The 17,044-nt window shown below is 32.5% G+C and overlaps 2 protein-coding genes across 3 annotated transcripts in view; both read left to right on the top strand.

Annotated features, from left to right (window-relative positions):
* The first annotated feature begins 69 nt into the window (after nt 1–69).
* Nucleotides 70–13,431, top strand: LOC126920928 (uncharacterized). The gene is made up of 4 exons (XM_050731939.1): nt 70–853; nt 1,213–1,377; nt 1,464–2,885; nt 12,496–13,431. The coding sequence occupies exons 1-3, from the start codon at nt 472–474 to the stop codon at nt 1,547–1,549; spliced, it is 633 nt and encodes a 210-aa protein (XP_050587896.1). The 5' UTR covers nt 70–471; the 3' UTR covers nt 1,550–2,885; nt 12,496–13,431.
* Nucleotides 12,927–17,044, top strand: part of LOC126920907 (scavenger receptor class B member 1-like) — a 17,744-nt gene continuing 13,626 nt past the window's right edge. The window contains exons 1-2 of one of the 2 annotated variants that reach the window (XM_050731894.1): nt 13,521–13,668; nt 14,068–14,166. In XM_050731894.1, coding sequence (XP_050587851.1) covers nt 14,154–14,166 — 13 coding nt within the window. In that variant the 5' untranslated portion in view covers nt 13,521–13,668; nt 14,068–14,153. Of the gene's footprint in view, nt 13,669–14,067; nt 14,167–17,044 lie in introns of both variants that reach the window. The other variant, XM_050731893.1, reaches the window with a different exon arrangement.

Here is a 17,044-nt window from a genome sequence, read left to right as displayed (position 1 = left end):
ATAATCTACATTTTCTTAAAAAAATTATATTAAATAATTATTTCTAATAGGAGGTGATAATATTTTAACATTTTCAGGTACTTTCTACGTTACTTAAAATTTTGCCATGCTTGGTAAATTATCTGTCAAAAATTATACAAAATATAGTATGAAGTTTACTACGTACGGAGATTGCATACAATGTTACATCTATCTCAAGCGAAAAACAAGCGAGAAAGTTTAACGTGGTTCTTCTAATAAATTCATAGACCTGACAAAATGCATTCACGTAAAATCCACATCAGAGGAACCTCTTAAAAATTCAACATGGATTTACCGTAGCCAGTTAATCATGATTATCAAAAATCAATCAGAATATTCCCATACAAAGATGTAAATAAGTTCATCCACCTATCGACCCACTTCTCAATACAACACACATTGAACTCTTGAAAAGATTGGTATTGTTATAAACTTACCTTTATATAAAATATGGATCTTCGCCGTAAAGCCGATTGTCGAAAATACAGAAAATGGAAAGAGGAACGAGCAAAAGAATCAAAGGAAACGAAGAAAGAAATCAAAAAACGAAGACGCAGAAAACTAGTAACCGATTGTATCAATGAAGGCGAGATAGAAGAAGTTATGCCTAAAACCGTGATGAAAGTGAAATATCGAAAATGCAGAAAAAGGAAGAAGAGAAAGAAGTCAAAGAAATATATTACAAAACTCGTTAAACGAGTTTCGTTCGCAGAGTTAGTGTTAGGATGTATAAAACCCTCGATAGAAGAGAGGGAATGCCTTCTTAATCCACGTCATATTGGTTGCCTAGGACTTAGTGTATCTAAAGTGGATATTACATCGGAAAGCCCAGGTAAGATGAAAGTAACGATCTTTTGAATGTAAACATCGCTAATTAAATTAAGTTACAAAGGCAATTTCATAAATAAAGTTAAATTCTTCTTTTAAACGACATGCACTGTTTTCTAATTTTTAACACATTAGTTTCTATCAAACATATTTTGCACATTTGTTCAACTGCTAGCTGTGCTAATGCAAATCATTTTTGCAATGAACTTACTTTATTAATACTTTATACCACCTTTTACATTTTACATAAGACTATTTACATTTAATCGTTCCTTTGCAAGCTAGCGCAATTACGTCAATAATATTAATTAAAAGAACAGAAATCATTCCATTTCTCATTCATATTACGCATTTCTGTGGTAGCAACAAGGCAGACTTACATGAGCCAACGGAAAAGCCGTAGAAGAAAAAGAATCTGTGCAAAACTCTGTACGAGAAGGTCGTCTCGTAAAGGCATAGAAGAATCGGAATCAAAAGACAGCAAATGCGACAGCATTTGTTCCTTCGATAATCACATATGTCTTGCAGGTATCGTCGATATCATTAAAAAGAATAATATTAACGTCACACTAAAAATTAATATTTATTTGCGAAAAATGTATTATGCTGATTAGATGTAAAGTTAACAGCAAAGGATAAAGAGGAGATGAAAAAGTATCAACGCGAAGCTCATCAATCCAGTTCTAAAACAGAGAATTAATTTCCTTCTCCCAATTGCAGCCATAAAAACATAACAAATGAGGAAAAAATAAAACATTCAAGGCACAAAGATGGTAAATTAGAAAAAAATTGACAAATCATAGAAACTAATTAAGCGGATTGAAAAAGTGTTTACCAGAATACATTAGCAAAAACAAATAACAAGATGAATGTAATGTTCAAAAATACAATTTGATAATAGTCGTTCTTTACACACCTTATATACGCGTAACGAGACAACCCTAGTTGATGATCCGAGAGTATTTCACACACCGTATACGTAAAGGGAAAACGAGTTTCCACTAGCTTCTGCTGAGCAGAAGATCCTTCCGTGAACCGTTTAATTCGACTGTACGATAAAAGGTACGAACGACCGAGTAATTAGGCGATTTGCACGACTTGTTCGCGACAAAAGAATGTTGCTTATAATCAACATCAATAGTCGATAATTATCGACTATTAGTAATAAGCGGACAAGGCTGATACATTCTAACAAAACTGAAAGCAGTTTCAGAACTACAGAAACATGTCTGCTACTACTGCTTCGATCAATAATGAGATTGCAAGATAGAAATTTATTGTTAACAGAACAAACCTTGAAATATGTAATGGAGAAATAGTTCTAAAATAGAGATCTAGTATCGAAAAAAATATAAATAGAGTTTTCCTTCCTAAAAAGTTTGTAAATAAAGAAACCAATTTATTATCTTCAATTAGAAGTTAGAGACATTGTATTTAACAAGAAAGAAGATTTAAAATTGAAATCTTTATCTCTCTTTATTCTTTATCTCTCTAAGCATTGAATAGGATTATACTTTGACTTATTATCTTTATATATATATTTATCCGCGCAGCGTATGCGCTACACATGTGGCCAAATTCATGAAAAATATTGGCAAATCGTAAACCGGTTGAGGATTAGCACAGTATAGATACATGAGAAATTTCTAATTAATCGGCGTATAAAACGGCGTGGTTATTTATGCCACTATCAAAATTAAGTTCTTAACTGGCTTGGAAACAAGTTTGTTGCAGCGAATTACCCTAAGTCAAATGATAGACAATATGTGTCTGCACACAAACCATCTTATCTGTTAGTAGAAGCAACCAAGAGTAGTTATCACTCGATGATTTCAAACCGGTTCGAAAAAGTCTGCGATAAATTGAACTGTCTTTGTCAGTGTACGAACGTTTGTCGACAAAGACGCCCGGGACGGTACTAAATCTAAATATCTAAAAATTTCCGAAATTCGATGGTGATCGGACTTAGTGTCATCACAGGAACGAGATTAGACACATGAAAATGGTCTACTACACCAGGATACCGAGGTCAATTTGTAAGTAAGAAAATTATAACGTTTTATACGATTGAGTTCCTGCAGTAAAAATGAAATAATTATTGCAATGTGACGTTATTGACGTTACGCTGATATCTTTTATTAAAATTAATAAGTAAACTATAGTTACCGCAGAACATTAGCAAGCGTATAGATTTATATCTCCCTTATTATATGATAACACACGTATCTTGAAAGGCACTTATTTATATATTCAGTGCTCTAATTATTTATGATAATTCCGAATATAATTACCACGAAGCTAGAAACATATTACCTTCAATCGTCGCTGGATAACAATGTATTCAATTTGAACAAGCATAAAGTCCAATGAAAAAATATCACATGAATTCGTTTTTATAGAGATGGTATAGATTTACTACTTCCACAGAAATTTTATAAATAGAGCTGCTTTCTTTTCTTATATGATTTAACGTTATCTTCCTATTACCGGATCGAGACAAATATCAGACGCATCGTGACATAATTGGGTTCGTAGAGTTCCTTTGGAATCCTGTAACAAGAAAAGAGCTTCTTCTTCCTACAGGTTCTCAACCTCTTTCGCAGGTGCCGCACAATCGTGACACATTTTGGATGACCATGATTCATTGCTATTTATTTCGATTTATCGCTATCGCTCAATCTTCTATTAACGCGTCGTTCGTGATTTCTCAAATTACTTTTCATAGATTTTGACAATTACTTGAGGAAGAATACGATAAGTTACGGTGTCTATCGTTTTACAAACAGTTTAAAAATTCGGTATGTTATCGCTTAGACGTAAATGTAAAGAGTTATGTTGCTATTCATCCGTCATTTTAACAAATTTACGAGTTCTAGCGTCAACCGAACGTGAACGAAACAGTGGTTATGCTAAACGCGATTTACGCGTACCGCGAATTCACGAGTAACAATTTATTAAAATCACATTGTTAAGCAACTTCCGTGTAGACATAACAGTCTTACGAGTAAACGTTGCGCATTACGCCCGAAAGCGATCGCGTTTCTTTTGCAACGTTCCACCTTACACTTCCATGTAAGTATATACCATGGTCTTGCCTCGAAAGAATATAACACCATAACGAACACACAGGCAAATATCGTAAACCCTTCCGTATATCTTGTGGTACGACATACTTTCGTTTCTGCGCATTAAATTCCATGGTGTATCACGTTGAATCTCGGATCCGTTAAAAGTGACCATTAAGCTTCGAAAGATCAAGAAGATATACAATACCCGCGTCGATATTGAAAAAATATAATCAGGAAATGTAATAACGTAAATAACGTAATAGGGACTAATAATTAATAGGTTCATTAGCGTAAATAACGAACGTGAAAAACAAACTTATACAAAAACAGTGCAAACAAACAGTGTGATTTATCTATATATCTTATAATACGTAATGTTTTCACGCCACGATTAATGGTAAATCGGTGTAGCAAGAATGAAAAAAATGTCTCAGTATATAACTTCTGATATTAATCGGTTTGATGGAACGAAATTTTCCTTCAGGGAACGAGTTGTTGCAATTCGATGATTATAGAATATTAGAGATGTAGAGATTAATTATTGAGATATAACAAAGATAAAGAGTAAATAGTATAGTCGATAGCATAATGTAATATACACATGTATATAAATCACTGACAACTGTTCAGGCTTGCGTACAAAAGTTATTGTAAACAATATTGAAATTACTAGAAAGTGTAGGATCCTTCATGCTTTAACGTGAAAATATTCTTGACGTCAACGATTAGAATTATTATGAAACGCCAAACTTGCGAAAATAATCAATAAAGATATGTCACGAAAAACAATGAATCAATTAACAATTTGGACGTACATAAGTGTGATACACATTCAATACACAATACAACAATACAATAATCTTCTGAAAAGAAAATGATCAAAAATTTGTTATCTCGATATTTGTTGATATAAACCACGCGTACGATGAAACAAACACGCACTTGTTCACAGAGTTCCATATAGATTGTTAAACGCGATACAATAGTGCGCTTTCTTTATAGCGAAATTGGTCGTTCTCATGCAATAAAAAATAATCGTATATAAATTTCTTGTAAATCAAGTGAAGTGTGTACATTTTTACAGCGTTCTGTCACTAAATTCCTATGAACAATCTCGTTTCATCGATTATTTTAGCTCAGTTCCATTCTCTTATGAAACAAATTTGCATACTCAAGAATTTCCATAAAACATACTTGCATGCTAAAGTTATATAATTTATATCTGACTACATTGAAGAAGGGAATAAAGTACGAATAGTATAATTTCATGAAACTTGTGTTATGATCGGTTGTAATAGGACGAGGAGCAATTAAAACATACTTTATGGATATACTAGAAAACAGGTATTTCCACAAAACGTCAGAATCGGATATGTATTATGTAAATTGTACGTGATATGAATACTAATTTATTGTATAACATATCAGTTAATTATTGTCCCACGTGATAGTCTGCGGTGACAATTTCATATGTAGTGCTGTGCATTTTGATCTAGATCACGAAATGAACGATCTCGATACGAGCTAATTTTCCATCCACAGAATAAAAACAATATTTTCATACATTGTGTAATCCCTAAATTACGCAAATTCATTCTATGGAAAGAAATAACTTACTCTGGAAGAGAAATAATCGCGTATATCAAATACCTTTGTTCAAAATACAAACCCTTTCTCATCCAACACTATCACTAATGAAAAATAACTACACGACAGGTGCGTATAACTGAAAAAAATAAGAACATATTTTTCTTAAACTATGTGGTATCGTGCAACGTGTAAAATTATCATACAATTAACAGGTGAAAAAAAATAGATGAAATAGTTAATCTATTAGTATAATAGTACAAAACCTGCTTAATTTTCATTCTCTTTTATTTCTAACATATAATATTTGCAGTTACGTTATTATCCTCGAACGAACATGATTCGCAATTTTACACAAACTGCAAAATGATTCTTTATCATTAAGATACACCTTGAACGACATTTTCCAGATCTCGTTAAGTTTGTGTTATAATAGATATTTGTAAGAAAAAAAAATCTGACGGCAAACTAATTATTTGTTTCGCAGAATCTATATGGATTAGCATTAAATGCGTCTTGTGATCAGATTTCTCGACTAATTAGAACTTGATCGCGTTTATTACATGCTTAGATACGCTATATTGGTTAAAGTAAACAACGTAACAACCTATTTATAAAGTACAAATATCACGCTACTATACACTCTATAAACTTTCATAAAGATGAGAATCAGTCTAAATGATCACGTATAAATTTTTATATTCATCATATTTATTTAATTAGACATGTACCGCGATATCAACTGAACATATGTTTTTATTGTACGAAGCATCAACTTCACTCTCTTCGGCGAGTCCCTAAAGAATATTCAATTTATTACATAGAACATCCGTCATTCAATAAAAATTGTGAATCAATATAAAAATAGGGTAGTTTTATAGAATAAATAGGATACGATACTCCATATATTTCCAAGAAAAAAAATCCATTGATCAAAATGTTAGATTAATTTAGTTAATTATATCATGTTTTTAAACAGATTCTCGCTGATTTCATGGACATATTGTTTTGTATTTTATATTTTATTTATTTATGATTATATTATGTATCCACTAAAAAATAATTATCCTAAGACATGATATATTCAAGTAGTTCAACAGTAAAATATATGCTTATATATTCAGCAAATTTTTTTACACAACAGTTATTTTTAATTGATTTTAAAAGTTCCATTTGATTGGCCAGCTATCATTTAAATTGATCCTCAAGTTGTATATTCAACCTTTTTATGACCATTTTTTATTCAACCATTATAACCGGCTGATCATATATTTCCAATATGTGCCTCTAAAAGGTACTGCAACCTGCGATTCCTTTTTAAAGCCTATCAGTTTTTATAGCGAGAAACTGGTTGAAGAGCAATCGAGATATATACGTAAATAAGCACCAAAATCGCTTTAGTTCCTTTTCCTTCATAACCACTAACATCACGAGCGAAACCCTTTTCTCCCACTAAACCTGGTATTTGCATCGTTATCTTGCCCAGCAACCAAACTGGACACGAGCAAACTTCAAGTATGCAAATGGTAACCAATCGCAATTTTTCACTACAGAAATGCGAAGGAAAGGTTGACTTTTAGAAGCAAAAATCTGCGACGAGTTGCTTTATCTTCTGGGATACTGGACATATAAAAATAATTTATAGATTCTTTGAATAAAACATCTGAAGTTAGACTCGCCTTCATTATGTCGTGGGCAACAACGCATCGTACATTTTTTATTTTGACGATTCGATATTTCCCAAAAATAATTTTATATGGATATTTGCTGTTTGGCATAATTAAAAAAAATTGCACAATTATAAATTACAATATTGCTTCCATAAACTTTTCAATAAAATAGCAACACGAATTTAAAAAAGCAATTCACCAACCAAAGTAACAATTAATTTGTAGTTCAGTTTAATTTAATTGCCCTATATACCTAGACACCCTTATCTGCATAATGAAATTTATTATCTGACTCTCGTTCGGTGTTGAAACATTGATTAATTTACATATAGCGTATGTAATATTATTTCGAAATTATCACGAATATTGCATGAAAAAACAAAAGTAGATAAAAAATAAAGATATATATGAAGTTTCTATGTCTCTGATATCGACCTAAATGTTTGGTAAAAGTGGTTGGCAATTAAATGGTACCAGGTTCAGCCCTGTGTATGGTTTACACTGCATTCCACTTACGAGGTCTTGTTATATAATAACGTCGTACATACAAGAATATGTGAAAACCTGCCACTACTATTCCAGATAGAAGCAACAGAATGAAATACGTAATATAAAAATACGTAAACTGTTCGATCTAACCTACGATTTAACCTAGACCTGATCTAATTTTCACTATGAATAAATATAACGTACATTCAAGTATGAAATCGTGTTATCAGTTCGCTGATAAAGCTTCATTGTGTAAATATCACAAATAAGCAAAAAAATTCGGTTACGACGGAGATTCATTTAAATCATCCCCATTTCTCGTTTAAAGATGCTTGAAAACTTGATAACTTGTGCCCTTGCCTAAGTAGCAAACGTGTTGTTGCACACTACATATACAAACTATTAACTGCGCCACAATGCTAGTAGTATAATTTATGATATCCCATATCCGAGATTTCAAAGAATGAATGATCGCGAGCGTTTAAAGTCTTGAAAACCTATTAATCACGATTTCACGCGGTTTAATGATTCAGTAAAGCGAACTAGCAAGTAGCTTCAATAAAGCTTCAATAAACAGAAAAGGTGCAATTTCTCACAACGATAAACTACGCGTCGCGAAATGATTTTGTTCCTTTTTATTTAACAAATTAAATTCATAAAAACTACGATGGATGCACTTTATAATTAAACTATCTAATTAATTTAATAATTAATTATAATTAAATTAATTATTCGGAATTTGTGAGATTTTCTGAACGAAGCATTGATTGGTGATAGGCAATTAAGAATCAGTGACTAAAATTTCTCTGTACGATCGTTTCACTTAAAAGCTTCCAAGACAATTCGGTTTTTACAACAATTGTATTAGCATCGCATACCAATGCAAAATATTACTAATACTTTTATCTGGTTTTGTTCTTCTCGTTTATTTTATCGTACTACGAGTGGAAAACTTCAAAGATAGCCCACAAAACGAATAATCACAGTTTCTAAGTAATCAATCGCATACTGGCATATTTCTTGTCCATAACACGCAATTATTTATTGCGTCTATCTATCGTGTAGTTGTTTCCTTGATTGAAGAAAAAATTGTTAGTAATTAAAGGAAAATGTAACAAACATTGCTTTTTTTTCGCACTACAATTAGAAATAAACGTCAAATGAACGTATTTCATATTAAATTTGTGGATCATACGATTTGCGTCACATCTATCACCGGAATAACTTCAAGATTTCCGGACCTAATATGCAAATTACACGAGTAATTTGACGTACAAAAAACATTAAGAGAAACATTTTGCGCAGGATTTTAATTTAATAAGTAACATGTTAAATATATTGTAAGTATTTGATGGCAAATCTTATCGAATTGTCAATCTCTTTAATAAGATAAATATTCATTTTGTATTCTTATCAAAAGTTATCCGAAATTCAAATCACTGGATTAATATTTATAATAAATACTTGTATAAATGTAGAATTACTAAGTAAATTATATTTTTTATTGTATCCGATAATATACATTAGCGGATCATGTAAGTTTTGCAAATAAAGGTAAACCAGTAAGATGTAAGGACAACAACCATTAAACTTGATCAAGGAAAAAGTAATTGTACAAAATGGAATGGAATAATAATGAATTATTATCCCCCGCGCACAATTTCCTGCCCGGTTGTGAATTGTTGTAGAAGGTCTCAATCATATTACGAGTAAAAAAACATAATAACGCGTTAAAAGAGGAAAGATACAGAAAAATATCAAGGAAACGGAAACGGATGTTCGATCGATTTCCCATTCTTTCATATTAATGATCTTAATTGAATGATGAAAACAGCCCGTTGCTTCTAATTAGAATTAATTTCATCTGGAACGAAAAGAAGACGAACTAATGTAACAGAGTAGAAGCAAAGAAGAACGTTGATATCTAGAATTTTCGGTACATACAGTAAACGTATGGAAATTTTTATTGAAAGAGTTCAATTCAAAAGAAGCGCACTTGCTCGTGAATAATTATTCATCAGACGACGTTGACTACTTTAATTTTTGATTTCTTGTTTGATTATGATACATATATGCGCGCAAGGAATATTCAGTAAGCGAATGTACGCCACGGAGTGTCTATCGATCATCTTCTCAAATCAAGAAGTTCTCTAAGTGAATCGCAACGAGACAGACCGAAATAAACAATGACCATGCACAATACCTGAGATATTCCTATTTCAATAACTTCAAGAATTTCCTCTTTTATCTTTGCTCCTTTCACGTATAGTCTTCCGAACGTAGAATGCTTTTTGTCGAGATTTATGGCATACATTAACATTGATTCAAAGATTTAAAACAATTAACTTTTAATATTTAATATTTGATAACCGATTCTGCTTAGATAGATTGGTAAATAATGTAATAAATGTAATTATTGAATAAACGTTGAATATGTGTGCTACCAGGGTATCGGAGATTTGAAACTAAGCTATTTTCCTCAAGCATTAGCGTGTCAGTTTATCTTCACTTTTTTACTTACGATACTATTGCTTTATCTGACGCGTAAAAACTTTTCTTTGGTGCTGAATTTACAGTCTGCGTGATTTCACTATCTAGAACATAGATAGAAACTCTGACCCCAACCCGTATTGAGGAGATGGAAATGCGACGATCAAAAAAATATCTCCACCGAGTTCACGCATTTCTTCTTTTTGTTATTCTCCTCTAAGTTGTGGCTAACTCTTTTATTTTATCTAATTTTAGCCTTTTTCATTTACTATTACATAAAGTGTTTATATTCGTTAAGGTAAACAAACGAATGAATTACTACCGAGGAACATCAACGTAAAAGAATTACACTCACTCTTGAATCATAAGTAGAATCGATTTCGTAATCTATACATTTCTACTAAGATTAAGATTCTTTTTTATGTACAAACATTCATGGAATGATTAACTTTGAAGTGCACGATGTACTACAGGTCCTTGACTTCAGGCATATATAAACTTATTCGATCGTTCATTTGAAAATTTATCCATGGTGAAATACATATCCTACCACCTTTGTTTTAATCTTATCTTTTATATATATATATATATACACACACTATACGTAATTGGATAGCAGAATCAAAACGACATTTATTTCTTACTGTATCCTTGAAATGTAGTTATTGCTGATTATGTGCGAAGGACGCAAAAGATCTTCAAGTGCTAGGTATTATTAATTATGTTTATTATTTCCTCCATTGCGATATTTAAATGTAATAATATACGAATAAAGACTTGCGACTTTCATGTTGGTTAACGTAGTGATATAAAATAAATTATAACTATAATAGATTAATAATTATATAAATTACTATAATAAGGTAGGCAAAACAATGACACAATTCACGAAACTTTGCCTCCATGTACAAGAATACACAGTATTACACAGTGTTATAACCAGTTATAAGTGCTTTATTCCTTTCGTTAAAGAATTTAAGTAATCTGACGTACGTGTACGTTGTGGCGAAATTTTTTTGAAACTAAATCTTTGCAAATTAGCCCATAAAAGGTTAAACGAGTAACCAACTTGAACTGAAAGTTTTATAATTCACATGAGATCATAGTCACAAACCATGCGTATAATTGTAATCATTTATTCATTCGATCACGGGTCATAAACTTATATGAGTATGATTAATCAATCTGATCAACTGAAATGCATATATACATGTATAAGTGCATAAACATACAACAACATAGATACGACAGACTATTCCTTTCGAAAACAGCCAAACACAATCTCATAGAAAGTTTAATATAAATCTAGTTTATTTGAATTTTTATTTTGTCTGAATTTTTCTTACAGTAAAAAATCCTTGTCTTTTATCATCAACATTCAATAATTCATTCCAAGTAACTGAATAAACAATTCAGCCACAGGACAGTGTTATGACTTATTTATGTAAATAGAAATTCCTTTATTCCTTGACGTTGATGAATGTCTCCGTTACAACGTATGGTAGTACTTTAAACTAGATTATAAAAAAGGTATGTCCACAGTTGATTATTGACGTATACATATAGATATTTACATCTGATAGCATGAATTTGCAGAAATCTGATCAATAAAAACTTTTACCGCGACGCGATGCATCATTATACACCCTGTAAACATATTAATCATTCGATTGAGAAAAATTTCCTATACGAAACGGTTGTTATCGTTTATAAATCCGACGAGCGGAAAGATTCTTTCGAATCTCATCTTTATAAATCTGTAATCGAAAAGAAGCCAGTGGAATTCGTGATAATATTTCCACTAGTATAAAATCAACCGAAGCGTCAAATAAATTTCTTTCAAAACGGAGATTATCTGCGTTGGGTTAATTCGGAACGATACGCAACATTCTGGCAAACTCTTTCTTGCATTCTCAGGACATTATGTACTGCCATGAATGAGCGAATGCCTCGTTTTGCTTTATCGTTTTTGTAACATACACGAGGAACTCGGAGAAGAAATGGAACAAGGACGGAGAAAATTTTTAACTTGAGAAAATTGCAGTAAAAACTGCATAAAGTTTTATTTTAAGAGAAAAATCTTTATGTACTTTAAGTAAAACAAATCCTACTATTTTTCCTGATCTCGTATCTGTAAATTGTATCATTCTTCGCTAAGTTACACGCACAATATCAATTGCTAAACAAACATTCCCCTAATGACGCCATTGTTTCACAAATAAGTGAAACAGTAATTTTCTAGCTCCAATTTCCTCGATTATTTTTACCGTTCATACTAAATCTGGCATATACACTAACAGAAGCCTAACCAACACAACAAAATCAATTTGTAATCTTTTCAGAAGCGAGACACGGGAAAACGACCCCAGCATACAAACTGCCTACTTTTCGAGCTATAGAATCTCGAACAAATCGCGTGTCGAATAGCTTTCCCCGCGTTACGAACCTGCCCTGAACGATAAAGAAACGGCCGGACATCCCCTGACTGGCATATATGATCGATCGCAACAATATTCCATTGACCTTTGATCAGCGCAACCGAGTGGTACGTTGCAAGTGTCGCGCTGCATTATCCTTCACCTCATCTTTCTCAAGCAACAACTGATCTTTCCTACCTGGTGGTGGGGCACCTATACGACTTGCTGAGTGGCCAGTACTCCACGTGCTACGAACCGCGAGTAGCAGGTTGAAAGGCAAGTGGGGGTCGAGAGTGACTTTAATACATTTTTTGAACTCTGCTGTTCCATGGTTTCGTCACTTTTGTACAGAAGCGCATACGGTTCGCACCGAGACCGAGAGAATAGTTGATTGTCGACCGAGAACGATCGAGTGCACGATTCTTCTGACCATTTATGTAGCGTGACGAGTTAGAATCGTTTAGTGATCAATCAACGATCGTCCAAATCGAGCCATTCGCTGGTAACGTTTTCACGTATTCAAATCGTCGAATTTCGCGAAGAAGAATCCTTAATCGACTCGAGAACTGTCCACGATCGACTACTGGACACCATAGTATCGTTAAAGTTATCACACAGTGTGACTGAAGGAACCGTTACATAGTGTATTGAACTTGGACTTTAAGGAGGTATTTTTACGAAAGCTTGTTACGTGGATGTTGATTCGCTTCTACAGCTGTTCGAACTTTTTTTCGTGAATTCTCTGTCAAAGAACTGAAATTATTATCGTGCAATTTTCGTAATACTCCGAGTGAATTATATATAATACGAAATCTCTCGTGCCGGTGCATTTTGTTATGGACTTTCTTCGCTAACACAAAAGAGATTGTGCCTATTGTTACGCCATGAAGGAAATTACAATGATATGGACCAAAATCACCGGTCGACGCTACTCGAACGTCACCGCGAATCAAAATCAGAGCGACTCCAGCGAATCCGAGGAGATGGCGATGAGTCGGAGGGCAAGCGATTTAAGAAGAAAGTCTTCGATTGTCATGAATCATTTCATTAATACGGCTCTCTCGGTGCATACGCATAAAAGGCCAAGTCGATGGAGAAGTAAGTAATTGCTTTTAAATGCGGAAATTGTAAATTCAAAAGCTGCACGGTGAATTCGTAATTGCCTCTTTGTTAAGTTTCCATTCGACGGGACGAATTTATAAATGTTCATATACTATAGTCTGAATTGTTGGTTCGAAAATTAATTCACGCTGAATCTTTCTGTGAAAAATTTATAAGATAAGATAAAATTAAGTATTAAGATAAAATTTGTATTATTCTCCATTCAAGCGATTAAATTTCATACAATAAATATGTTTATGTCGCTGATAATGACGATGACGAATCGAAGCTGCAACAAATCAGGCATTTGCGTATACAAAACGTCAATTTATACAATTTCCTGAAATTATCGAAAACTAAAAATACGATCGCAGTGCAAATGATACGTATTTATAGCAAATACCAGTGAATTCACGCATTCACGGTAAATTATGCATTATCATGGTTTTATTTGACAAGTGGACGCAACATCAAGTAATGCAATGAAATGGAATGGTATGACACGACTCTTTTTTATAGAATAATTATAATATATAATAATATAATATTAATTACTTCCTAGTATAAATCTATAATCGTGCAACATCTTCATGCCAACGTTTCAGTTATCGCCTAAAATGATCGAATTACCATATCCGATACAGTTACACGTGAGATTCGTGAGATAGAATTCGCGCCTGGCTATTTATGCTTCAATTATTCTTTATTCATTTTTATTCAACGTTTTATTTATTACGTAAAGTCACGTCAATTCCAATCCTTTGCTAATCGAAATAATCGTTGCTAACAAAAAGGAAAGCTGTTTATTGAAGAAACAATTATGTTAATATCGCGGAGCTAATTAAATGACAGAAGAATTAAGAGATCATAAAAAACAGTGCTTTTTATGCTTCGTATTGTTTTTTGTCGATTGTATGCCTTGTATAACTTTTAAAAATTTCCGTCACTCATCCGTAAATTACACTGCAATTATTCTAGACGTTACTTTCTCATGTAGCTTCTGACTCCAAAGATTTCTGGTATCTATTCGTAGATTATATTTATCTAGAGGAACGATAAAATTAAATTTAGGATATTATGAGGTTCAACAACCCCGTTTCGACATTTTTTAACATGAGATTAAATGATATTCGGACTATGGAATAGAAATAAAAAATTATAAAAATTTGTCTACGAAGTGAGATATAGCACTCGGGTAGTTTATCAACGAATTTACTTTTGATATCGCTATCGCCTTTCATTTCTGTGTCAAATGTCAATAAAATATTTTATGGTTACTAGTGAATTGATAATTTTATAAATAGATTATATGTTTGATGCGTTGCAAATATACGCTAAAAATCATAATCAATTTTCACTATATATTCATCATTTATCTATGCTCGATTAATTGTATAGCTACGTAACTTTGTATCATTCGATTATTAGAAATGAATGCAGATTATTGCTGTAAAATTACTATTATTGCTTGAAAAATTAATGGTTCTTATTTAAAAGAGTGAAAATAGTGAATAATGTAGAAATAGCGAAGGTATTAAACCAGTTTTATGAAAAATTTTCAAATTTCTTAATAGATAAAATAAAAAACATCAATTAAAGATAACGAAATTTCCATAACGAGTTACAGCTAATGCAGGTTACAAGTTTTAATTTGGAAAATGATCGGTTCTCATTCTCTCTTTATTCGTTTATGATAGCCGGTACGTGTGACAAAGCAATCGCAATTCCTACTCACTGAGAACAAAGGAAAAAGAAAGGAGAATGTCCGTCTCCATATGAAGATTTCAATGAAGCAATAAAAAAACGGCACGCGTACTTTATGCTAATAATGATTATCCTTCTTGGACACACGCGTCGGAGAATCGCAAGAACGCCATAGAATCCTCGAATATGAAAAGCTTCCTTCTTCGTTCAATGCCGTATAAACTGGTGTTTTAACAATACAAATTAAGGTAATCTTCTAATCAGAATCTTAACTGAATGCATATTCCAAGTAACAAGATAATCTAGCTTTTCCTCGAGAGAATAAACCTCCTCATGAATCACTAATGAAATTTTCTAACGACTTTATGTGGCTTATTGTCAGTTGCAAATTGACCTGTAAAAAATTAATAAATCGAATGCTATTATAAAGTAATTCAATATACCTAATAATTCAGAAGAAAAAGAATGGCAAGAAAAATGAGTAAGCCAGTAAAAGATAAGCAAGCAATAACAGTCAATTAGCCATCCTAAATGGCGATGACTCGAACTTTTTCGGCATAAAGTTTTTTTAAATTACGAATTCTCGAAGATTTAAACGGATAATCTGTTCACATTAAAATCAATGGAAACATTCAGAGTGCACTGAACGACGATAAAATACATATCTGATAAAAAAAAACAAGAACATCCAACGGGTCTTCATTTCGAATTCAAAACATTTACCCGTCACTCGTAATAGCTAGATCTTCGATATACGGCTCGATACACCACAAGAATCTATTAACATATATTTTTGCAGCAATATTTAACGTGACTCATTTCTTCGAAATCAGACAGCATAAGTAGTAACGTAACCAATATGTACAAAAATATTGATCACTCTCATCAGGGTACTAACATTTTGCTTGCGGATGGTAAAAGTATGGAATATCATAATGCACTGAAGTAATCGAGTTATCAAATATTTATCACATTCCCATGTAATACGTATTACCAGAAACTTACAAATGAGGCTGCGTTCCTCAAGAAATGCATTATGATGCATAATGCTTCATTAGTATTAGTGTGCATTCATATCTTATCAGTTTGCCCTTACACCTTTGATAAAGTTATCTGTAACGTTACTGAATGGTGCATTTTTCCTATAGCTTCATTGTGGTTAAGATTACTTGTTGAATACTTATTCAAACTTGATAGTTGAAATATCAAAACATTTTCAATCACTCAAGTTGAACTATAAACAATCCCTTGCGTGATTAGCGATACCTATAATTAGAAAAATGGGTGTATATCTTCTGTACCGTATTCGAGTGGCATAAAATGGCATTCCAAAATTATTTTTCTACTAAACTTCTAGAGAATGTTTTCCTTCTTTAAGAAATTAAAGGTAACGAAAACGATACAAAATGCTAAAGAGGTTCACACAGGATAAATTTAACTGTTCTTGACAAGCGCGAAAGATTAAAGATCTCTAAAGAAGCTGTCGGTAGCTTGCTTGTTTCCCATCAAAGTAAAAACTAATTTATACATATTTTAGACGCCTCGATTCCGAGTTCTTATAACTTGGCAATGGTATTGAAATCGTTTATAAAAGAACAACTGGATACTTCCACCAAAACCGGTTCATCGAAACGAAAAGAGACAAAAACAAAGTATCAGAAACTTCCAG

This window comes from Bombus affinis, chromosome 10 (assembly GCF_024516045.1).
Source record: "Bombus affinis isolate iyBomAffi1 chromosome 10, iyBomAffi1.2, whole genome shotgun sequence".
Taxonomy (NCBI): domain Eukaryota; kingdom Metazoa; phylum Arthropoda; class Insecta; order Hymenoptera; family Apidae; genus Bombus; species Bombus affinis.
Note: the sequence above shows the minus strand (reverse complement) of the source record. Positions and strands in the feature narration are given on the sequence as shown.

What these genes read in the sequence shown, in the direction of transcription:
- LOC126920928 (XM_050731939.1), top strand. Translation starts at nt 472, where the DNA reads ATGGATCTTCGCCGTAAAGCCGATTGTCGAAAATACAGAAAATGGAAA. An exon ending in TATTACATCGGAAAGCCCAG is followed by an intron (nt 854 to 1,212) that starts GTAAGATGAAAG and finishes TTTCTGTGGTAG; the next exon opens with CAACAAGGCAGACTTACATG. An exon ending in TAATCACATATGTCTTGCAG is followed by an intron (nt 1,378 to 1,463) that starts GTATCGTCGATA and finishes TATGCTGATTAG; the next exon opens with ATGTAAAGTTAACAGCAAAG.